Here is a 25,262-nt window from a genome sequence, read left to right on the forward strand (position 1 = left end):
CCGCTGGGTCATGAAACAAGAGTGGGAAAAAATTGAATGTTCCTACTACCATTCAGTGTGTGGAAAAATATTGTCTGAGTTCAAAATGCCTTCCCAACTATTGCAGCCTAGGTCAGGCTTAAGTCAGGCCGTTATGCAGTTGTCGCTGACTACCTATTGCTCTGAAATCGTGCACGGGTTGAGAGTGGCAGAAATGACGACTGTGCCTACAAGAAAAGTGCCGATCGGATCCGAAATACCGAAGTGGAATGAAACCCCCAAGCTTCTTGAAGCCTGTCGTTGGTTGCTGTTTTGGTTTCAGCTGGAGTGTGACATGGTAGGCCTAATATGGGCATAGTTAATGAAATTAGATTGTATACAAAACGCAAATTCGCTAAATGTTTAGCTCAGCATTGTGCTAGTATTATAAAAGAAAACAGTGCTCGTATCAGAATCAACCCCTCCCTGGGTTGAAAATTTGTGAAAAATAACAGAAGTGGCAAGCGTTCTGACCCTCCCCATACAAGCACCTCGGAGGAAGAGTAGACTGATTACTAAAGTTCTGTGAAATTATACAAGTAAATAGTATGCCTTGTCGCAGAGGGAGGGGGGTATGTTTTTTGCTCTCCAATAAATTTTGAACTTTAAAAAGGCAACTAGTACTTCTGAATCGAGTAAGCTCCCTCCAAAGTTTCTGTGGCAACTCCTTACATACAAAATGGCGTGGGCAGTAGAAAAAAAAATCGAAAATACATTGAAGCCACATCACTCTTTACTTAGGCAGCCCTGTTGCACTGCCTATGGTTGGCAAATTGATAATTTAGATTAGGATTAGAGCTAACTATACCTATTGTCAGTGGAACAGCGTTTTCATTATCTACATTGTCATTAGAACAGAATATATTAATATCCAAGTTGTGAATTTACCTTTTGACTTGTCAGTGGAAAAGACTGCTTATAAGAAAACGCGTAGGTTTAATAATCCTGACAGAAATGGTATACTTGATATTGCACTTTAAGCAGCATGGGCCTGTCTGATTTTTCAGTATTATTGTTTTTGGGAGAGACTGTAAGTGCACCTGATTACAATGGTTTAGGCTCAGTTGACCCTTTCTACTAAGAAGGATTCATAAAGAAGGAGGAATTTATTGTTAATAGTATTAGAAATTTTAGCTTAACAAAGACTTGCTGAAAATCCAAGTACGTGTATTAGAATCATTCTTAGTAGTGTGAAACCTAAAACGCCTTTTTTTCTTTTTTTTAAAGTAAAGCTTCGAGAATTAGAAAAATTTTCTGAATTTCAATTCTTGTCTATCTCCCGTTTTCTAGTTATGTTTATGTCAATTGTCTCGTCACTATTTCTTACAGATTAGGAATAGTTGTAAAGAGTAAATTAAGGAGTCTATCCGTGACTTTTTCTCGGACATGATAATAGCATTTCGAATTGAATTTACTTTTCAGTACAACTTCTATATTGCCTTCCAAAATCAAACCAAAATTGTTGCTGCAATTTCATAATTGTCTAAAAAAGGAAACCGCTCTGACAATGAACAAGTTTTGTTTGCATGGTTATTTTAAATGAAAACTTTTACAGGTAATGTTTTGTTTGGAATTTGTATTATTTTGGCCAACATGAACATAGTTCCTGGGAGGCCAGGAAAGGGCAGTGTCGTTCAAAAAACTGGGTCTGGTGGCAATGGCCAATTAATGATGGATGGAAGTGATCCAAATTTTTTACAAAAGGAACTGGAAATAAATTATGATGGGCGCCTTCCAGAAGAGCATAGACAGAAATTGCACCAGCTCTTTGCTGAGGTTGAACGAGAATTCGAAAGGCTTTATTTAGATAACTTAAGATGTGAGTATTTAACTTTTGAGACTGCAATTAAGTTTTTATTTATTTATTTAATTTGTATACTTTTGGTGCTGTATCTTAAATATAATAACAGTGCAATGTAGTGAAAAAATTACCATCATGGTCATACGTAGAGATAGGGGGGGAGGGGTAGAGGAAATTCCCATCCAAAGTCGGTCCAAAGACCCCCACCCCATCCCTATAAAATTGAAAAATGGTGACCCCCAACCCTCAATAGGAAAACTGATCTGACCCTCCCAATGGTGGATGGAGAATCTTGGTCATGGGTTTTCACAGGTTGGACCCTCAGGCAGTTGGTTTACACAGGTTGGACCCTTAGTGAGTTGTTTAACACAGATTTGTTCCTTAAGAAGTTGAGGGAAAGAAGCAGATGCTTGTCTTTGGGGTGTGTAGTAACATCTTATGATCTTATTTTCTGTCGTGAGAAGACTTTAATACTGATCTCAAGGGGACCTCCCCCCCCCCCCCCCTATTTTCAGATATGATTTGTTTTCACTGTTTCAATTCTATTTTGGGGTTTGGGGTTGATTTTGGATATTATTATCATTATTATTAATTTATTGACCGTCAAAAAAAAGATTTAATAGACAGAGTAATCGCTAAAGATAATAAAAAGAAAAAAAAGACGAAAGCAAACATTGACAGTTCAAATACATGACAAAAAACTCTTCATTACATACATTACATTAATACAAATAAACTATTGCAAATGCAGTCCTTTGAAAGAATCAAACTGTTACAAAGGGGTGTTACAGCAACCCTAGGCAAAGCTGCTAGTGGCTGCACAATCTCTGTGGGGATAGGGCATCTGTAGACTTTCCTGGAGGGATGTCCAAAATGGCCAAAAGGTAATTTTTATAGCTTTAACTTTGCTTGAATCGAACTCAATAGACGTTGACTGATTTTCAGTTGGCTAACCTCTATAACTTCTATTAATCTGTACACTTAACACAGTGGAAACCAGAAATTAAATGTTTTAAAAACTTATGATAACGATTATGTCAAATACCTTTGTAGCCCCTGAAATTCTAATGGGGGGGGGGTCAATAAAAAAAAATTGTTCTTATGTTTTCGTTTGATTCCTTATATAGGATTTTTCAATTAAATATTTCAATGGGGATTTTCAGTTAAACTCTTAGTTGACCGTTCGCGAGTGGCATACCTGAGTGGAGGCGGAACTTCGTGTGTGGGGAGCTTAAATTAGCAGCTCAATGGGGAGCTTGCATCAACGGCCATACTGAGTCGAAATCAGATTGAAAGGTTTCTGGTTCCCTGGAGAGCGAGTGGAGCCACAAGGACTAACTATCTTGAGAAATACTAAAATAAAGAGAATAAAATAAGAAAGTAATGTATTTATTTTTTACCCACATAATCGGTACAGAGCTTGTCGGCAATATCGAAATTATTTCACAGTCATATACACTAATATAAGATTGTTGTCAAAAGTTAATTCACTGATAATAAATATTCTCAAAAGTTCATTCCAAATAGACTGCAAATAAAGTCACATAACACTTTTCACATAAAACTCATCGTAGACTTCTCCTAGTCTCTCGCTAGACTCGACTGCTTCTAAAACTAAGACTGGCCCAAAAATTGCTAAGTCCTAACTATCTACTCTCTCCAGTTTCGCCAGAGGCCACATTCTGGCGTTACTTATAAGTACATTACGCTGATTTTATTGGTTCAACTATATGTCCTATATTTCTATTGAATAGGTATATACCAATGGGATACTTGAGTTTAATTACGATTTATAACTTTAAGATATCACTTTGGAATTTTTCTTAACAAAACAAAGTTTTACATTGTAATTTTTTGCTGGCGAGGTGTCACTTAGTTTCCAGAAGACTTATAATTTATTTCTGTGAAAGTTGTTAAGGGACAATACGATTTAGTTACATTGGGATACATAGTTTTAAACTTAGTTTTCAGAACAATGCAATTAGATTACACAAAGATATTTTGTATCTCGAGTGACCATTTTTTGTATAATAAATTCTACCATCTCTTGATAGTTTGAAAATTCAAGCTCTTAAGATTTAAATTACATTGTTAGTCACCTGTCATATAAGATTTGGTCATACTGATACTTATTGCATACTTTGGCGACGCGGAGGCGGATTTATTTATTACATTTTCTGTGGGAAAGATTCTTACAATGTAAGTTTGAATAGAATACATTTGTTTCACTATTTTGAATTGAACGTTTGAGTCTTGCTTGATATGTAGGTTACTTGAATTTACAGGTTCATATTTTGGGTGATTTTATTTTACTTGGGTAACTTTAATTGGAAAATTTTGAGGTTTTTGAAAATTGATTCCATTACAAAATAATAACTTTTGGAAGCTATTCGTCACATCCCTTTGGACTCTAAGCATCTTAAAGTCAACCTGGGTGGGAATAGAATGCAGATTAGAGAAACGCGTTCATGTGCCAAATTCCAAGCGCCAATGTTGGAGTTCGTGTGAAAGTTCAATTCTTTTTCGTCTTTAAAAAAAAGTTATGTTTTCCGACTTATTTGAATTTGATTTATAATTCTTGTTAAAAATATGCTGCATTGAATCATAGAAACAGCTGTGTAATTTGGTATATGTTGCTGATTGTCAGCATTGTTTTAAGTGCAATTGTCTTATTAGAAAACCAAGTGTTTTGAAAACTGTTATTCGTAATTGCCAAATTTCTTAATTTTGTCTGTAGTTTGCCTCCTCTCGTTATTACAATGACCTTTTTTTTTAGTACGGGGCCAGATAGAATCTCAGTCAGAGAAAATACCTTTCGCTTTAGAGAAGAGTGATTCAGTAGACATTGAGCTAATTAAACCGGCTTCTTCCAAAGTGAAAGGTAGGCAGATCACTATTTGTGCTCATGGATTTTACCTTGTATTTTTTTCACTTTTTTTTACAATATTTGGGGTATTAGTAATGATGTTGATGGACCTCTAGTCGTGACAATCATTATCTTAAGTAGGCAGTTACAAGTTGAGCAAGTATTTTACCTATAAAAAGCTTGTAAAAATTCTAGGCCATCAGTAGATATATGATTCTCTAATGATTGCGATTTTTTATGACGGAATTCATGGTGCCAGGCTGCTAAAAACTTAGGGCCTGGTATGTCACTAGTCCACCCTTTACCTTGGTCTTCTCCATAAATTTGGGTCTCTTGGACCGCCTTCGAAAGGAGGTTTTCTGGGATAACGTCATTTGGTAGACCATTCCAAATGGAGGTGCAACATATAACAAAGCTATTTTTGAAGTACTCAGTACGGGGTGTCTCCTCTTGTAAGATAAGCAACCCGGATTCAGAAGTTTATTCTGTTGGTTTGTCTTTTGACAAGATTACATAACATCATTCAAGATCTTAAGTCTTAACCATGTCAAGTTTCAGTGGATTCAAAGTTTCCAGCACAGCAAGCCTTCTTGAAACCTTTTACAGCATGTTGCTTCACCATTTTTATTACGTCATTTTTATTTTAACACATTGTTATTACGTCTTAGACACCATAAACTGAATGGTATATTTATATTAGAAGCTGCCACGGTCTGCTATGATCATCTAGGAAGGATTTGAGTTCAAAACACTCTATGGGAACGATCGATCTTATTGACAGATAAACATAATAAACGGGCTGATATCGCCCATAAAACGCAGTAGGTTTTAAACTTTTACAGTGAGAGAAGGAGGCAATACCCAAACTCTTGTTTGTAGTGATTTTTGTTCGTTTTAAGCTTGATTTGCATATTCAATTAGAGTTTTACTCATTTAAGATTTGTTTATTCATTTACATTAATATCTATTGTATGTTTGTATGCATTGATTGTTTATTTAATTTCTGTTCGTTTTAAGTTTCATTTATATTTCAATAGCAAAATATTTTTTTTTTCGTTTTAAGCTTGATTTTCATATTCAATCTAAGCGTTACTCGCTTTAAGATCTATTTATTCATTTATATTATTACTTGTTGTATGTTTTTTCCTATGATTGTTTATTTAATTTCTGTTCGTTTTGGGTTTCATTTCTTCTTTAATAGTAATTTCGGTCGTTTTGAATTTGAATTTTAACAGGTATTTTTATCTGCTGAGCTTAAGTTTAAAATGGCCTTTACTTTTCTTTGAAAAATTATTGTTGAAAAACTTACTTTTCGGAAAGTTTTTTTTAAATTAATTTTTGTTCGTTTTTGATTGCAAAAAGTTTCAAGTTTTTAAAAATTCCTTATTTCAAAATCCAACTTTAAAAAAAAATCAAATCTTCATCAAAGTATCAAAACTGGTATCAAAATAACAATATTAAAGTGAAAAAAGTTTGCCCCTTTTGAAGTTTATAGGACAACCTCTTCTATATGAAGTGCGCCTGGAAAAAAATGGAGTGTGGGGGAGGCTAGCTGCCCTCCGATCACTTTTTACTCTTAAAAAGTGAATTACAACTTTCAATTTCCAATCAAATGAGCCTTATATGAAGTTTATGCGAGCATCCCTTCCATAACAACAATATAGGCCCCCAGGGTATAACTTACAACGCCTACCCTTGGGCCCTGGGGGGCTGTGTCGACGCCGGAGTTTTTGTTAGCTGAACTGTGTTATCTGAAATATATGAAGTGCGTGTGGGGAAAAAATAAATGGAGTGTGGGGGGAGGGTAGTTGCCCTTGGATATGTTTTGACTCTTAAAAAGTGAACTAGAACTTTCAATTTCCAATCAAATCAGCCCTCTCTGAACTTTATGCGAGCACCCCTTTCGTAAGAATTTTACACGCCCCCAGGCCAAAACTTCAAACGCCTACTCTCTGGGCCCTAGGGCGTTGTGCTGACACCCGGGGTTTTGCTACTTAATTTTTGAACAATTTTTTAAAAACCAGCTATCTCAAAATTTGTAGTGGATGGGTTTGCATACAAAAGGGCATGGGGGGGGGGCTAGTTGCCCTTAAATCTCTTGACTCTTAAAAAGTGAACTAAAACTTTCAATTTCCTATCAAATGAGATTCCTGTGAAGTTTATACGAGCATCCCTCTCATAAGAACCATACATACCCTAAGGGCATAACTTACAACGCCCTTTCTCGGGCCCTGGGGGGTTGTGTTGACACCGGAGTTTTTTTTAGCCGATCTTTGAGCTATTTTGTTCTTTACAAATCTTCCATCTCAAAATTTTCATCAGATCGGCTTGGAAAAAGAAGGCGTGGGGGGGGGGGGGCTAGTTACCCTTTGATCTCTTTTGACTATTAAAAAGTGAACTCGAATTTTCAATTTACAGTCAAATGAGCCCTCTCTGAAGTTATACGAGTATACCTTTCATAAGAACCATATATGCCCCAGGACATAACTTGTCCCCGGGCCCTAGGGGGTTGTGTCGACACCTGAGTTTTTGTTATCTGACTTTTGAACAATTTTTAACTTAATGGCTATGCCAAAGTTATTATGTGATGTATTTGGGGAAAAAGGGGCGGGGGGGGGCTAGTTGCCCTCCAATCTCTTTTGACTCTCAAAAACTGAACTAAAACCTTCTATTTCCAATCAAATTAGCCCTCTCTGAAGTTTTTACGTGCCACCCTTCCATAAGAACCATATATTCCCCCAGGGCATAACTTACAACGCCTGCCTTGGGGGGCTGTGTCAACCCCGGAGTTTTTGTTATATGGTCTTTGAACTATTTAAAAAAATGGCTATCTCAAATTTCTCGTCAAATGGGTTTGAGAAAAAATGGGCCTGGAGGGGGGGGGGGCAGCTGCCCTCCAATCTCTTTTGACTCTTAAAAAGTGAACTAGAACATGCAATTTCTAATCGAATCAGCCCTCTTTGAAGTTTATACAAGCATCCCTTCCATAGAAACCATATATGCCCCCAGGGCATAACTTACAATGCTTGCCCCCGGGCCCTGGGGGTTTGTGTCGACACCGGGGTTTTTGTTTTATGATCTTTTAACTATTTGTAACAAAATAGCTATCTCAAAATTTTTATCGGATACATTTGGGAAAAAGGGCACGGGGAGGGGGGGACTGGTTACCCTCCAATATCTTTTGACGCTTAAAAAGTGAACTAGAACTTTCAATTTCCAATCAAATGAGCCCTCTCCGAAGCTTATATGAGCATTCCTTCCATAAGAACCATATATACCCTCAGGGCATAACTAATAACCCTTGCCCTGAAGACCTTCTGAGGGAGTGTCATGTCAAAGATATAATTTCCAGAGTTTTCAACTACGTTGAACAAAATGACTCTCAAAATTTTGATTGGATGTGTTTGGGGAAATGCTGGGCGTGGAAGGGGTGTTAGTTGCCTTCCAATCACTTTCGACCACTAAAAGGGGCAGTAGCCATTTCAATTTTCAATCGAATGAGTCATTTTTGTACTTTCAAAGGCATAAATTTCAATGAAAATATCATATACCCCCAGGGGACAAATTATACCCCTTGCTCTGAGGACTGTGGGGGGGGGGTTGTGATCCTTAAAAACCAGGTATCCAGAACTTTCATCTATGTTGAAAAATATGGCTATCTCAAAATTTTGATTGGATGTGTTTGGGGAAAAGGTGGGCATGAGAGGTGGGTTAGTTGCCCTCGAATCACTTTCGAGTATTAAAAGGGCTCTAGCCCTTTGAATTTCCAATTGAATGAGCTCTTTTTGAAGTTTCTGCGACAAAGCCTTCTATAAAAAGCTTATATGCCCCCAGGGCATAACTCACAAATCTTGCCCTGAGGCCTGTGGGGGAGTGTCCTCCTCAAGAACATAATTTCTATCTGGAAATCAACTACTTAGAACAAAATGGCTATCTCAAACTTTTGATTGGATGTGTTTGGGGAAATGGTAGGTGTAGAAGGGGTGTTTGTTGCCTTCCAATCACTTTTGACCCATAAAAAGGGCACGAACTCTTGATTTCCAATTCAATGAGCCCCCTTTGAAGTTTTTACGACGACCCCTTCCATATGAAGTGCCTTTTCGAAGTTTCTACGACAAAGCTTTCTCTAAAAACCTTATATGCCCCCAGGGCATAACTTGAAACCCTTGACCTGAGGGCTGTGGGGGATTGTCCTCCTCAAAAAAATAATATCTTTCTGGAAATCAACAATGTTGAGCAAAATGGATATCTCTTAATTTCGATTGGATGTCTCTGGGGAGATGGTGGGATGGAAGGGGTGTTAGTTGCCTTCCAATCACTTTTAACCCTAAAATCCAATCCCTTTTGACCCTAAAAAGGGCACTAGAACTCTCGATTTCCAATCGAATGAGCTCCCTTTGAAGTTTTTACGACGACCCCTTCCATATGAAGCGTCTCTGAAAAAAAATAATAAAACATTAGAGCCGTATGGCCTTTAGTATAGGCATCGCTATAGCATTGCCTCTCGTACGCTGTAGCAGCCACTCGACTAAATTTTCTACTATGGGTTTGGTTCTTTTGTAATTTCTAAGGCTTGAGGATGGTGAAATGCTAAATAGAGTGCTCTTAAATAGTAGGAGTTTGCTAACACAACATCATTTTGAACATCCTCCAGATATTTGCCTTGATTGTTCCAAGTGTCTTCTTCTTTTTCGCCAAAAGGACTTGGGTTGGTGGCAGAGTTAGTGTGAGTTCTGTGTCCACCAATTGTTACACCAATTTCCATTGGTTGTTGCTCTTGTGGCTGCTGATTAAATTTATTATTTGGTAAACCAAGAGTTCGTGATGTGACAAGAGGCTGTCCGAAAGCACTGGTAGTTTCCTGATTTAGCCTGAAAGTATTCGGGGTTGTGTCTCCAAAAAGGGTTGTTGATGGTGTAGCTACTTGAGCATCAAAATGACTTGGGTTGGTGGCAAAGTTAGTGTGAGTTCCATGTCCACCGATTGGTTCATCTATGACCATCGGTTGTTGCTGTTGTGGCTGCTGACTAAAGCAATTATTAGGAGAACCAGTAGCGGGTGTTGTGACGAGAGGCTGTCCAAAAGCACTGGTAGTTTCTTAATTTAGCCTGAAAGTATTCAGGGCTGTGCTAACAAAAAGTATCGTTGATGGTGTAGCTACTTGAGCACCAAAAGGACTTTGGTTGGTGGTAAAGTTTGTGTGAGTTCCAAGCCCACCAATTGGTGGTCTAATATCAAATCTTCACCTAAGATCGGCTCTGCCTCTTTTCTTATTTCTTTACTTGAGTCAGAATTTTTGAGTAGAATCTACCCCTGATTCTCCCCCCCCCCTCTCTCTCTTTGTCTCTTTTTCTTCTCTATTTGTGAGCTAGCGCCAAATTCCCTCTAACCGTAGGGATTTTCGTTTAGAATTACCTCCCTCCTCCCCTCTCTCTCTCGCTCGCTTTCTTTCTCTTCTTGTCCGTTTCTGAGCTAGCGTCATATTTAAGGTACGATTCTTTTGCATATAGTACAAGTAAAACCCTATCTTTCACATTCTCTAAAATAAAAGTATAAAACAAAATAGAGAGTTTTCGCGTAAAGAATTATATTATTTTAAAGAGCACACGAAGAATTCAAAAACCAAGAACTTTTTATTGATACCACAATTAATGTGCACTTGATTGAGAGTTAAACCTTACCCAGTAGTACATAAGAATTATTAGTCCCTTCGAACACCTACTCTCACGAAGAGGGTTACTAACAACTTACCAGATCTCATCAAGCTACCCTTATCTCGTCTACTATCATGAAAGAACACTGAGCCATATGACCCCTAGACTTTTCCGGAGCCTGAGGTCATCACCGTCATCATCATTTTCATTACTGCTGTCGTCATTTCTGTCATTGGGGATTATTATTGTCGTCCCTTTATTGAAATCATTATTGTATTACAAACAGGAAAAAGCCTATGGCTTTGTCTTAATTAGAACAGTAAGAGACGACCTGGCTACAATCTACGATTATGACATCATTGATCAGTCTTTAACATGAAATTATAATCTTATTTTAGTTACTAGGGGCTGGAAGTTTGTTCTTTACTGTAATACGATTATGACGTCATTGATCAATCTTTAAAATGAAATATATAGTATTTCTTAAAAAAATCGATTCTATTTTAAAAATAATCATTTTTAAACACAAAAGGTTTTTAACCCCATTAATTGCCTGTAAAATGAGCCATTGAACAACTCTACGATGTTCCAGTGTCAAGCTGTCTGTGGAAGAAAAAAAAAAAGGATGCCGTTTAGGCAGAATGCTGTAGTAGCTGCCACTTTTCTTGATTTTCAAGCCAATACATTTCCCTTGCTGTTGAAGCCAAGGGACAGAAAGTTTCCTATACAGTTTCCTATACATATTTCCTATAGTTTCGGACAAGGCGGTTCTAATGGTGTACTTTTTGTTTTGATCTGACACTTTTCTTAGGAGTTATGGGCTGTTATATTTCTTAACATTGGACGTGATCGTCTCTTTTGCTAGATACTGCTGCAAACTGGACTCTCTTGAATAATAGTTGCTCTTTGTAGACTGTAGAATGAATTTTAATTCTTTGACATTCAATTCTACTTTACAAGACCAAGAATGTTCCTTTTCATCAGTGCTGGTGGCCTCAGCTCGTGGTTGGTGGCCTCAGCAAGACTAGAGCTCTATTAGTTTTTTAACAGCCCAAGAAATGGATATTCTAGCATACAAGACTGAAGTGTCGATGACGCCTTCATCGAATGATGTTTAATACTAATCATATCTTCTAAGATGCTTTTTAAAGTAACTTAACTCATAAAACTAGAATCAGATCAAAAAACGGAGTAAACTATTAGAACCGCATTGTCCAACACCCCTAAATAGGAAACTAACTATCCCTTGGCTCGAAAAACAAGGAAAATATATTGGTTTGAAAATCAAGAAAAGTGGCTGCAACCATGATATTATGCATCGACGGCAGGTTTGTTTTTTTTCCGTTTTTTTCCTCTTCAGTTAGCTGGGCACTGGAAAATAATAGAGAGCTGTATAATGGCTCATTTTAAAGGAAATTGCCACATCTAATGCCTTTTGTAATTAAATAAAATAGATTTTAAAATAGAATCAATTTTGAGAAAGAAAACTGTACTTTTGTGTACAAGCTTGATGAATGACGTTATAATCTTATTGGTTATAACCATATCGTTACCACGAACTGTTTGAAACCTGGCTACAACCTACGATTATGACATCATCGATCAATCTTTAACATGATTCCAACGCACCAGTTATTTATGTAATTATTTAAAGTCAAATGTAACCTCGTATGACGTTATATATAAAAAAAAACCTATTTTTCTTTTCCCTGTTGCATCAGTTTTTGTTCTTTACTATAACATAGTAAAAACTACAATAGCCTGTAACTCCTAAAAAAAAGTTAGATCAAAACAAAGAGTACACCGTTAGAACCACCTTGTCCGAAACCCCTAAATAGGATTTACTATAGTTAACAAAATAAACCTGATTACAAACAGGAAAAAGCCTACGGCTTTTCTTTTTAGAAATAGTAAGAGACGAACCTCAACCAATCAAGTATCAAACAGTTCGTGGTAACGAACTGTAAGTAAGGAGCGACCCGGCTCAATGGTAACCGAAACTCTAAAAAACGGGATTTTGATACCAATAGATACATCAAAAGAATCAGATTTTAATTCTGATTTCAAATATATAAGTTTCATTAAGTTTAATCTTACCCATCAAAGGTTACGTGCCTCAGAAAATTTGTCTGATTTTGGAAAAAAGGGGAAAAGACCCCCTAAAAGTTATAGAACCTTAATGAAAATCACACCATCATATTTCGCGTATCAGAGAACCCTACTTTAGAGGTTTCAAGCTCCTATCTACAAAAATGTGGAATTTTCCATTTTTTGCCAGAAGAAAGATCACGGATGCGTGTTTATTCGTTTTTTTTTTGGTTTTGTTTTTTTTCCCAGGGGTGATCGTATCGACCCAGTGGTCCTAGAATATCGTGGGAGGGCTCATTGGAACGGAAATTAAAAGTTCTAGAGCTCTTTTTAAGTGACCAAAAAAAAAATGGAGGGCAACTAGGCCCCCTCCCACGCTCATTTTTTTCCCAAAGTCACCCGATCAAAATTTTGAGATAGCCATTTTGTTCAGCATGGTCGAAAATATGATAAAAATGTCTTTTAGGATGACTTGATCCCCCAAAGTCCCCAGGGGGAGGGCTGAAAGTTATGAACTTTACTCAATGTTAACATATAGTATTGGTTATTGGGAAGTATACAGACTTTTTCAGAGGAGATTTTTTCTGGTAGGTGGGGGAAGGAGAGGGTCGGGGGCTATATGGAAGGAGCTTACCCTGACGGAACAGTTCAGGGGGGACGGGCCAGGGCTATGACGGGGGCGCCGAATTTCCCAGCATTATTAAAGAAAAAGATCAGGAATTAAAAAAAAAAAAAACAATTTTTTAAACTGGTAAAATGACTGTGATTAATATATCATTTTTAAATAACTGTAAAAAAAATTCTAACTATAGTTTAAAGAGAAGCGTATTGAATAGGGGGCGAACCCCCTAATATACGTGTTAAAAATTTATGAATATAGAAGTTCGTTACGTAAGTTAATTCTAAGTTACGTATATTTATTACTAATAAAAACGTTCGTAAATAAAATTAAACAAGTTTCGAGAAAGCCATTTAACCAAATATAATATGCAAATTTTGTTTTAATTATTCATGTACGGTGAGCCAAAATCAAAACCTGCATTAATTCAAAAACTTTCAAAAATTAAATAAAAAAAACAAGATTTTTTAACTGAAAGTAAGGAACGACGTTAAAACTTAAAACGAGCAGAAATTATTCCCTTTATGAAGGGGGCTGTCCTCTCCTCAACGCCTCGCTCTTTACGCTAAAGTTTGACTTTCTCACAACTCTATTTTTTTAAACAATAAAAAAAACTTTATCGTAAAGAGCGAGGTGTTGAGGAGGGGACAGCCCCTTTCATATACGGAAGAACTTCTGTTCGTTTTAAGTTTTAACGTCGTTCCTTACTTTCAGTTAAAAAAACTTGTTTTTTTTATTTAATAGCTAACTAAGTTCAATATATACAATGGTTTTTTATTCTATTGATCGTCGTTTAATGCAATTTTTCAGAAGTATCCGATGGTACAATGGTAAGCATACTAGTGGTTATGATAGTTGGCATTCATCAAAATTGGCCATAAAAATGCAGTTTTTAGTGGAAAAGTCAAATGTATTTTAAAAGCAATTTGTTTTAATTACTAAAGGTTTTTAACTCCATTAATTTCCTTTAAAATGAGCCATTGAACAACTGTCTGCGATGTTCCAGTGCAAAGCTATTTGTGGAAAAGAAAAAAAAAAGATGCCATTTGGGCAGAATGCTCTAGTAGCTGCCACTTTCCTTGATTTTCAAGCCAATATATTTCCCTTGCTGTTCAAGCCAAGGAACAGAAAGTTTTCTATATCGGGGTTTCGGACAAGGCGGTTCTATTGGTGTACTTTTTGTTTTGATCTTGCTCTATTTTTAGGAGTTATGGGTTATTATATTTCTTAACATTGGACCTGACCGTCTCTTACTAGTCTGCTAGCTACCGCTGCAACCCGGATATAACCGTACAGTATTTCTTTGCGATTGTCATAATGGCTAAGTTGCGGCTATCCCCCGTACATCTCAATCATTGTAGTAGAGAAACAGTATTTATTGACAATAAAATGTATCCTTACTTTTGATGGCTCATAGTAAAACGTACCCATCACGTCCTTTGATTATTTAGCTATGGTCTGATTTTTGCTTGGCAAAACCTTCCTTGGATCTTGAATTTAAATAAAAGTTAACTAGAAGCCAAAATTGATCAGTAAGTGGACTACTATAAGTGGGAAAATGGCTCGGTTTGTTCTTGCGCATCACCGCATCTATTTAATGATTTCTTACCAGGAGCATTGAAGAACATTGCAGATGCCGGAAAGTTCTGAGATGTATGCAAAACTTTATTTGATTGTGTGTGCGTTGGGGGGGGGGGAATATGCAAGATACTATGACATGACTTTTTCCTAGCATTTCAGCGTAGGAAGTGTAAATTTTCTCTGTGTGGATCTGACTTCGTGTAGTACCCAACGTATATTAATGCACGTTTTTTTTGCGTGTGTGTGTGTATGGGGGGGGGGGGCAAACGGCTCAGGGATGGTCAAAACACAGAACTGAGTACATATTAGTGAGGTAGCCTGTAAAATTAATTTAGATTGACTGTATTATTAAGAGGATGGAAGTACCCGATTGATGCTGTAACTCGCCCTTGAGGCCTTATTTTGGATCCTTTGGAGTTGAGTCTGTAGGATTTAGGGAGCCCCTGCGAAAACGGGGCATCTATGTTTGGCAGTAGGCCTAATAAGTGACCTCTGCACGTAGGGATAATTTAGCTGGATGGTAACAGGCTCGTATAACGAAGAATCCCACAAAGCTTTATCACGCAGGAGGATTGGATCTGATCGTTATCTGCAGCCAAAGTTATTTCTAAGAAGAAGCGAATTCACAAGAGATGGACTTTTTCTCTCTAGCTATGTTCATTCTCAAAGACGAAGTCGGGTTGTCGACGGGAAACTTCGATCAGGTTTTTTACCTCCAGGAGGTCCGATTGTAGAGATACAGAAGCTTTTATAGGATCATTGTGCTTATGAGTAGTGGCTTTGACCATGGTTGGGGAGACCGGGGTTATCCCGGACAAGGGGTTACTCTCGACAGGCCCTTTGCTCCCTAATTGACATCTACAAAATTCCATATAAAATCATGAAATAATGTTTTTAGTGGCACATTAAAGAAGCCAATAGTTCAACCGTTTCTGACAAAAATGGATAAAAGTAATTTTGAAGGTAAGTCTCGTGATTTTTCAATCTTATATAAGTTCTGTAGCAGCTCACCGGAAGTTCCAATAAAATCCAAACTTCATAGCTTCAAGTTAGGTATTCTTAGAGCTATTTGTGTTTGTAGAACACTGCCATCTGTTCTGGTTTGTTCCTGACGCATGTTAAACCGTTTACAGTCACAGTATTTTTTTTTCGGACAACTATTAAGAGGTAATTTCAGAAACTTTACTGAAGTGTCCGGAATAACCACCCTGTGGTCGTAAACTTGCATTTTCACTTTCACAGCTGATTGACTATGTTATTTTGCCTAGCAGTCAAGAGCTTTATACCTTTCCAGATAATACAAAATAAAGCTTTAAGAGTTCTGGGAATTTTTCTTCATATTCCTATTCGATTTAAAAGTTTCTGAGAAACAAATATTCTCTTCTTATTTGTTAATATATCGAGCCTTAGTCAACTTAGAGTTACTTTTGAATGATAATATTCAATCTATAGCCAATTACTTTTAAGGTTCACAAGTTCTTGTCACCCACTTGCTTCTTCGGCTTTGGCTTGTTAGATATGTTTTTTTTTGTAAATTTTATTCCTTAAAGAGATATGTTTAATAGAAATTCACGGCTGTGCCAAGACGTTATAGACGTAAGATGTCAAGTTGCCTCATTATGGAATGTATTAAGAAGGTAGCCAAAGCCGTCATCTTTGACAAATCACTATGCGACAAGCTGTGGAAGAATTTCGTTTTAAGGGGACAACTTTAAAAGACTATTTTCAAATATTAATAGAGAAATAGCAATTGCTGACGAACATTCCTCATCTCCGTCACCCAGCGGTGGCTCTTAAAGCGATGGCTATCACTAATTTGACAAAAAAAAACTTAAAAGGCAAGTGTTTAGTCCTGAGTTACAAAGATTGATAAGATAAGATTTATTCATAGTCAAATACACATACAGTACAATGATACACTTCTAAAGGCTCCGTAGCCTCCTGTAAAGACACATCAAATATTGAATTAAACTTGGTCTATAGACATTGAGGATTCGTTTATAAGAATTATTCATAATAAAAAGTACATACAATAATTCCAATTTTTTGAATTTATTGAAAAAAGACAAATCAAGAAATATATCACTGAATACCAAAGTCAACGGTAAATTACTCATAACAAATACTTCAACGTATTCTCCCCCGTAAGGCTCAATGGCCAGGAAAAAAAAAACAGGAGAGAAATAAAACTTCTTTTTTTAAAATAAATACATTCATCAAACATTTTTTTTAATAATAAATTCACATTGCCAAACCAAAAAATACCCCTCCCCCCAAAAAAAATCCAAGCTAGGCAAGGAGTAATACATGATTCCGCCCACACAAATAAAGTACAGAACCGATTTGGAGACATCAACTCATCAGAGAACCGGGAAAAAAAAAATAAATATCTGCAAGAAAATCTCTAAAATACCTTTTGAAGATACCAAACGAGTGGCAGCCCCGCGCAGACTCCGGGAGAGTGCTCCAAATCATGTTACAAGATATCAAAGGGTTAAAGTCGGACCGTATTGACGGAGTATAAGGTATTTGTAAATTATTGGACGGAAAAACTGAGTCGATTGCTTGGAAACAAAAAATATATTATTACATAGGGCAGCAAGAAGCTGGCCATGTAAAGTCAAGCAAGGGTGTAAGTAGGGAACAATTAGTATCCTGTATAAGAGTCCTTGCTTTATCATATAGTTTTGAAAGTGGCTTTAGTAATGAGGGAAAAGTTGACATCCGAATAATAGAACAGCATGAAAAATAAGGCTGAACTAGGCTGTAGCATAGGAGTATAAGAATTGACCCTGGAAAATGTGTTTCAATTTTTTAAGGCTTCCATGGCTTCTGGAGACTTTCATTTTAATGATATCAATATGAGGCTTGAAGGAGAGATTTTCATTAAGCAAGATGCCTAGGAATCGAAAGCAACGATCCTTAGACCTATTTAGGGAACCCCTCGATACATGTATTTCATTTAAACCAGAAAAAGCCCTTGAAACTCTTGAGAAAATAAGAAAACATGACTTTCCAACGTTTAAGGCAAGATAGTTAACGTCAAACCACTCAGTAACTCTTTCAAAAAGGGCAATCATGTTTGACCGAGGTCAGACTCAGTTCTACCGGCTGTGCCAAGAGTACTGTCATCCGCAAAAGCTATAAGTGTATCAGAGAAGGGCGGACTCTTGTCACAAAAAATGAAAGTTGTAGGTTTACAAAGACGACAGCAAGTGGTAGGTTTTATAATTTTTACCGCATTTATAAGGCCATTAACGTAAATTAAAAAGAGTATCAGCCTTATCACAGATCCTTATGGAACCCCGAACTGTATTTCAGACGGGTTGGAAAACAGAGGATCAACCGAGATAATTCAACCAGATATATATGATAGAAACCAAGAATAAGGACTCGCTCGCATTCCAGTATGGGATAGTTTCCGAAGAAGAATCTTCTGAGTTATTGCATCAAGTACTTTTCGTACGTCGAGAAAAAGAGCAGCAGGTATCAGACCAGAGTCAAGAGATGTATGTATATAATTGAAAAGATTCACACATGCATGCTCAGTTGAGTGATTTGCCCTTACACCAAACTGGAAATCATGAAAAAAAAATGTCTAGAATTAAGAAAATCAAGTAGTCGAGAAAGCATAACTTTTTCAAAAATTTTACTAAACACCGAAAAGAGAGATATAGGACGATAACTAGCAGGGTCATTCCGTGATCCAACTTTAAAAAGTATAATAACACGAGCACGCTTTAAAGCTTTTAGGAAGACACCCTTTTCAAAAGACATATTGACAAGTCTGGTAAGAGCAGAACCGGTGACAGGAAGAATGAACTTGACAACCTTAGTAGAAATACGGTCTGGACCAAAAGACGAAGAACCCTTCAAATCATTAACAATTCTGGCTATTTCAACTTCATAGATAGGCTCCAAAGTCATTGATTTAATACTAAGTGGTCCAAGATAAGACCTAAAATCATTTAGAGAAGAAGAAGGACTTACAGAAGAGGCTGTAGTTTTTCCTATATTGGCAAAGTAAGAAGTAAGTGCGTCTTGCACTCTTAGATCACCCTCAATGATTTTACCATCAATCAAAACACTTGAAAGGACAGAAGGGGGCCGAGAAGATGGCCTGATAACAGAATTGACTACTTGCCATGTTTTCATAATGTCCTTACCGCACGCAGAGAATTTACAGTAGTAAAAAAGCGATTTAGCCCTCCGGCAAAGCGAACTGTAAACTCTTATATAAGCTTTAAAAATTTGAAGTCGATAATCGCGCGAAGATGGCTTAGAGGACCTGTAAACCTCCAAAGGTTATTTTTTCCTCCAGCTCCTAAGGAGTCCAGGAGTCATCCAAGGATTCAAAGGGGTTGTTCTCTTCGATCCCGGATTCAACTGGTATGCGTAGCAAGTATACAATATAATTTCTTTCAAAAAGTCATAAAAAGAATTAAAAAGTGAATCTACATCAGATTCTTTTCCAAAAATTCCCCACGAATGATCTGCCATCCGCGGTCTAAGAAGAGCCAACTCTTGATCATTAAATTTTAAAGACGAAAAATCGGCTCCCTGGTAAATGGTTTGAGATTTTGCTCTTTACTTAAAAAAAAACAACAGGTAAATGGTCTGAAATATCACTCATCAAAACAGAATTTTGCACCAAAGTCAACGATGAAAGAACATTACCAAGCAAAGAAGCAGCAGTATCAGTTATGCCATTTGGAATGCATGCTGAAGCTAATGTGCCACAAGCAGGCAAAGTTGAGAGAAAATCCAAGGATGAAGATGACCTGCGGTTGCGCACATTAATATTGAAGTCACCCATAATGACAGATTCACATGAATGTTGATGGATTGCTTCCAAAGTCTCATCAAGAATATGGGAACAGGAAAGAGGAAAGAGGGAACAGATCCACTAGGAGACCGGTATATACTACTAGCTATCAAAGGTTTAGTTTGGGTTTTCATCTCAATAAACATGGATTTGAAAATCCCTTCTCCATTCCTTGGCAGATCATGTCTTACAGAGTACTGAAGATATTCTGAAACATAAAGAGCAAAGCCACCTTTAGGGATCCTACTACGGTTTATGTACTCCTTGTTATATCCATGGATATGTAAAATAGATCAGTTTTCAAATCGAGGAAAGTCTCACAAAGACCAATAAAATTGGTATGGCCACTGCGTACTATTTGTTTTAACTCTTCAAATGAATAGCAAAGGCCTTTAACATTTAGCTGAAGCACAGAAAAACAACCACTGCGTTTGGAAACTTCATCTAAATTCGAAATATACTTACTAACAGCTGAAGAACCGGGATTTGATGTATATTTATTATACCGACCAATTGAATTATTTATTAAACTAAGAAGGTCCATTGGACTATTTTGAAGCTGAAGTAGTCGTTCACCCAAGGAGAAGATGTCACCGGAGCTAGATTCAGACAAATTAAAATTAACATCAAACTAGGATTCATCACGTACCATCCCCCCCCCCCCCCATCTTGATTGGATTATACATCAATCTCTTCAATGAAGAGATATCGTTCAACATATATATAGAAAAATAAACTAATTTCATTATCCCACCAAGAAAAAAAAAATATGAAATTAAAACTGAAATACTAAAAAAAAATAATAAGAAAAAAACACAAAATCACAAATAGACTAAAAACTAAATGGTTTCAGCAAGCGAACGTATGCGTTTTGGGTAGTTGTCAGATTGCTCACGCTTGTAAACACGGCCACGGCCAGTCCACACGTTCTTTACACCATATCGGTTTGATGGTCTTCAGTAAAGTGCAAATTTTGTTCTGGCCTTGGGAAGCCATAGGGGTTTCGCGCCCAACTTATGTTAATTTCTGCTCGTTTTGAGTTTGACTCGGTTATTTATTGTAATTTCTGTTCGTTTTAGATTTCATTTATTTATCGATGCTGATTTACGGTAGTTTCACGATTGGTAGATGATTTGATTTGATTTTTGCTCATTTTTTGTTTAATGGAGTTCTTTACTTTTCTTTGAAAAACTTATTTTGTGGAAAAAGTTTTTTTAATTAATATCTGTTCGTTTTATATTGACATGGCCTTTTCAGGGAAAAAGAAAATAATACTTTAAATTTTTTCGTTTTTTAAGACTTTATAGTTTGGCCTGCTATTTGTATGTTGGAGAAAAATTTTCAGCAATTTTAACAACATACACCCTTTAAAAAATCTGGACACAAATAGTAGTGCTTAATTTAGTTTCATACCTCCTTTAGATAACCTGAAATGGAAAACTTGATACCATTCGCAAAAAAATCTGTTTACTTTCTTTGATAGCTTGGATAGACTTACGCTATTTTGATTTAGTTAAATTTTAAGAGCAGAAGTAGCCCCAAACGTTTGAACATAATACTCTCAGTCGTTGGGATACTGCTGAGATGCCTTATTGGAAATTGGCATTATCACAGTGCATTTTGATTTAATCTTAAGGCAACATTTAGTTTTTAAACATATTGGGCAAATGGAAGGGTGGGCGTGGGAGGGTGGGAGTGGAAGGGATTAGTTGCCTTCCATTCACTTTTGACTATTAAAAAGGGCAATTTCAAATTCCAAATCAAATGAGCCCTTTTTGAAATTTCTATAACAACTTTCTATGTAAACTTTGTATCCCCCCAGGGCATAACTTACAGCCCTTGAACTGAGGGGGTTATCATCCTAAAAGACCTAATTTCAAGAACTTTCAACTACGTTGAACAAATTGGATACCTCTAAGGTTTGATTAGATGTGTTTAGGAAAAGGGTGGGCGTGAGAGCGGTGTTAGTTGCTTTCCAATCCCTTTCGACTATTAAAAAGGACGCCAGACATTTAGATTTCCAATAGAAAGAGCTCTTTTGAAGTTTCTACGCTTTAAATAAAAACTTTATTTGAACTCAGGGCATAACTAAAACTCCGTACCCTGAGGGCTGTGGGGGGGGGGGGTAGTCTATCTTAAAGACCTAATGTACAAAAATTTCAACTAAGTTGAACAAAATGGCTCTCTAAAATCTTGAGTGGATAGGTCTGGAAAAAAGATGGGCATGAGAGGGGGGTTCGTTGCCATCAAATCACTTTCGACTATTAAAAAGGGCACTAGCCCTTTGAATTTCCAATCGAATGAGCCCTTTTTCAAGTTTCTACGACAAAGATTTCAATAAAAACCTTATATGCCACAAGGGCATAGCTTATAACCCTTGCTCTGAAGACTGTGGGAGGAATGTCTTTCTCAAAGTCCTGTACTTCGAACTGCGTGGAACAAAATGGCTATCTCAGAATTTTTATTGGATGTGTTTGGGGAAATGGTGGACGTGGAAGGGGTGTTAGCTGCTTTCCAATCACTTTCGACTATTAAAAATGGTACTAGCCATTTCAATTTCCAATCGAATGAGCCCTTTTTGAAGTTTCTACGACAGCGCGTTATATAAAAGCCTTATATGCCCCCTGGGCATAACTTACAACCCTTGCCCTGAGGGCTGTGGGGGGTTGTTATCCTCAAGGACCTAATTTCCAGAACTTTCAACTACGTTGAATAAAATTGCTATCTCAAAATGTTGATCAGATGTGTTTGGGGAAAAGGTGGGCGTGAGAGGCTAGTTAGTTGCCCTCTAATCACTTTCTAAGTAAAGTGATTGGAAGGCTACTAAAACCCCTTCCACGCCCACCACTTCCCGAAACACAACCAATCAAAATTTTGAGATAGCCATTTTGTTAGTTTACTCTAACAAAAGTCCCCGTTTCTTGACTTGTTCTCGAGTGTCCCCGTTCTTTACTTGATTTATACAACAACTTTCTATATAAACCTTATATGCCCCCAGGGCATAACTTACAACCCTTGCACTGAGGGCTCTGAGGGGGTTATCATCCTAAAATACTTAATTTCCAGAACGTTCAACTACGTTGAACAAAACGGATATCTCGAAATTTTGATTGGATGTGTTTTGGAAAATGGTGGGCGTGAGAGGGGCGTTAGACGCTATCCAATCACTTACAACTATTAAAAAAGGCACTAGCCCTTTCAATTTACAATTGAATGATATATTTAATGAGTCCGAAATCACCCCCAGGAATGTCCGAAGTCTCCTCGGACAGTGAACAAAAAAAGAAGAAGATTAGTTTCAGATGTGTTTAAAGAAGAAAAAATACGAACTCTGGACCAAAGAAACTTCAGGCAAAACATATAGTTTGAGCCTTCGAAGTCACCAATCGGTCCAATAGGTTCCTGAACATAGCTTCCCAAAAGGAGCTGTCCGGGATAACCCCGGTCTCCCCTATTGTCAGCACAATGGAATAAAGGGTGAATGAGAGTGTCCCCTATGCTGTTGAAGTATGCCAGGTAAAGTGTGGGTCCCAGGATACTATCCTGAGGAACCCTAACCTTTGCTAGAGACTCACTGTAAGTAAAGCCGTCGTTAGCTACACAGGGAATGTAATGAGTTTGAAAACTCCTAAGAATGTAAAGGAGCTGACCATGAATTCCATGGGAATTGGATTTTTTTCAACAGGCCTTTATGCCAGACCATAGAAAGCTTTTGCAACATCCAAAAACAGGACCATAATATTGTTATACTGATGTTTCTTGTTTTTACCGATGGATAAAGTAGAATTTGATTTTCTCAATGTTTTTCTTGGTACTGTTAAAGATTTTTTGCAACTGTCTGTGGTAGAGTTGCTATAGGGTAAGAAAATAAATACAACTTAAAATATGTCATTGGGTCAAAATAATGTCCTTGAAATCATAACTACCCAAAATTACTATGTGCATTAAGCCCCTGATGCATACAGAAGTGTTTACTTTGCAAAACTAGCCCGATCAAATTCTATAATTAATCTTAAAAACGTTTTTTCTAAAAAGTTTTTAAAAGAAAAGTTCAGAACAATATTAAAACCTGTTACAAGCTGAAATAATGTCACATAACAAGTTAAAATTAATGTGATTAGAAACGACTATGAATCAATGAAACCCAAAACAAGCAAAATAAAAATGAATGAGGAAGTCAAACTGTTAAAATAACATATATTACTATAATGTATAAATGAAACCTAGAACAAACGAAAATTAAAATGAATGATCAATCCAAACTGCAGATGAATAATCACTACAAATAAAAGTAGGGCTATCGCTACCTCAAACCTCCTAAAGGCTAGATTTTTATTTGTGCTTTACTTAAAGCGAAATATATTTTTAACAGTTTTACTTTTTTCATTTTTGCATTGTTTGGAGTTTACTCTTTACTTTTCTTTAAAAAGAAATTAATAAAAAATTTGAGAATTCTTTTACTGATTTTTATTCGGCTTTTAATGGAGATAGTTTCGGGGAATATTTATTTTAAGCTTTTCTGCTTAAGAGATAACATTTCTAGTACAAAGGATCGGAGTTTAAATTTTAGGAAAATTATAAAATCTCAGTCAAAATGTTCATTTCATTCATTGCTAAAACAAACATTTTTAATAGTTAGCAAAAAAAAACATTATTGATACTTCTACTAAAAAAAATGGATAGAGATATAGAATCTGCATAATTTTTGGTCTTAAATGGGGCCAAGCGATTCTAATCACCTATTCCAGTTTTTTTTTCAAAAAAATACTTTTTTGTACCAGTCTGTTTCTGAAATAAATCCTTGTCTGGGTCATTTGTAAAGTGTTTTCTGTTTTGTTGTCTTTAAACAAAGTTGAGTCTATATCTTTTTATAAGATAATATCTACTATTTTTAAAGATACTTTCTTTGAATAAATTCTTTGAAATTATCTTATTATTGGAAATCATTTTTGCCAAAAAAAATGATATGCAAATATATATATCTGCAGAGATGTATAATCTCTCTCTCTCTCTCCCTCCCTCCCTCTCTCTCTCTCTCTCCCTCCCTCCCTCTCTCTTTCTCTTCTCTCTTCTCTCTCCCTCGATAGGATATAAATTGATCATGTTTTTATTTTCAGCCCTAGGTCAGCCAAAAGAAGTGCCAAGATTTAAGCCTGGATATCGCTTGAAAGCTCAAACAAGTAAAATTGTTTCTAGTTTCAAAGGGCCATCTTATTCTTGTACTTTGGTTCGAGAATACCGTGGCCATAGGGATGGTATTTGGGAAATATCAACTAAACCTGGGATCGCAGTGTTTGGAACCGCGTCTGCTGGTAAGTAATTCAGTTAACAATGCTCATTCATGCAGCAAAACTAAATAAAGAAGATATAAAAAGGTGAAGTATTTTGAATGCTATTTTCTCTCATTATAAGCTAAAAGAAATTCAGAATTTGAGATATAACTTACCGTAATGCCCTAAATCATAGAGTGTATCTGATGTTTTTTGAAAATATTTTATGGTAATCCTAAGTGAAACTTTTTAGCGTCGTTTGAGATCCTTTGAATTTGAAGTCATTTGCGGATGTCAGCATAATGGCGCAATACAGATTACTATGAAAAGTTATGGGCGATATTAAAACCTATAATAAGTTGAAGTTCTTGTCTTCTTGAAACCTTGTCTTCGTAAAACGAACAGAGATTACTACGAGTGATTCAATAAAATCCTGAAACAGAAATTGAAATGAATGAGAATTCAACCGTCCTAAACGCTAGAGTATAATTTGCAGTTTATTAAGAACTAAACAGATTTGACTAATTGAAGCTTTAAAAG

At 36.6% G+C, this 25,262-nt stretch overlaps 1 protein-coding gene across 2 annotated transcripts in view; it reads left to right on the plus strand.

Annotated features, from left to right (window-relative positions):
* Wdr37 (WD repeat domain 37) overlaps positions 1–25,262 on the plus strand; it is an 81,149-nt gene that overhangs the window by 14,678 nt on the left and 41,209 nt on the right. For both annotated transcript variants that reach the window (XM_089089673.1, XM_089089674.1), the window contains exons 2-4: positions 1,574–1,837; positions 4,596–4,700; positions 24,570–24,764. In XM_089089673.1, the coding sequence (XP_088945799.1) occupies positions 1,612–1,837; positions 4,596–4,700; positions 24,570–24,764 (526 nt within the window). In that variant the 5' untranslated portion in view covers positions 1,574–1,611. The remainder of the gene's footprint in view (positions 1–1,573; positions 1,838–4,595; positions 4,701–24,569; positions 24,765–25,262) is intronic.

The sequence above is a fragment of the Artemia sp. Qi Xiang Cuo genome, chromosome 5 (genome assembly GCF_049724085.1).
Source record: "Artemia sp. Qi Xiang Cuo chromosome 5, ASM4972408v1, whole genome shotgun sequence".
NCBI classification, from domain to species: Eukaryota; Metazoa; Arthropoda; class Branchiopoda; order Anostraca; family Artemiidae; genus Artemia; species Artemia sp. Qi Xiang Cuo.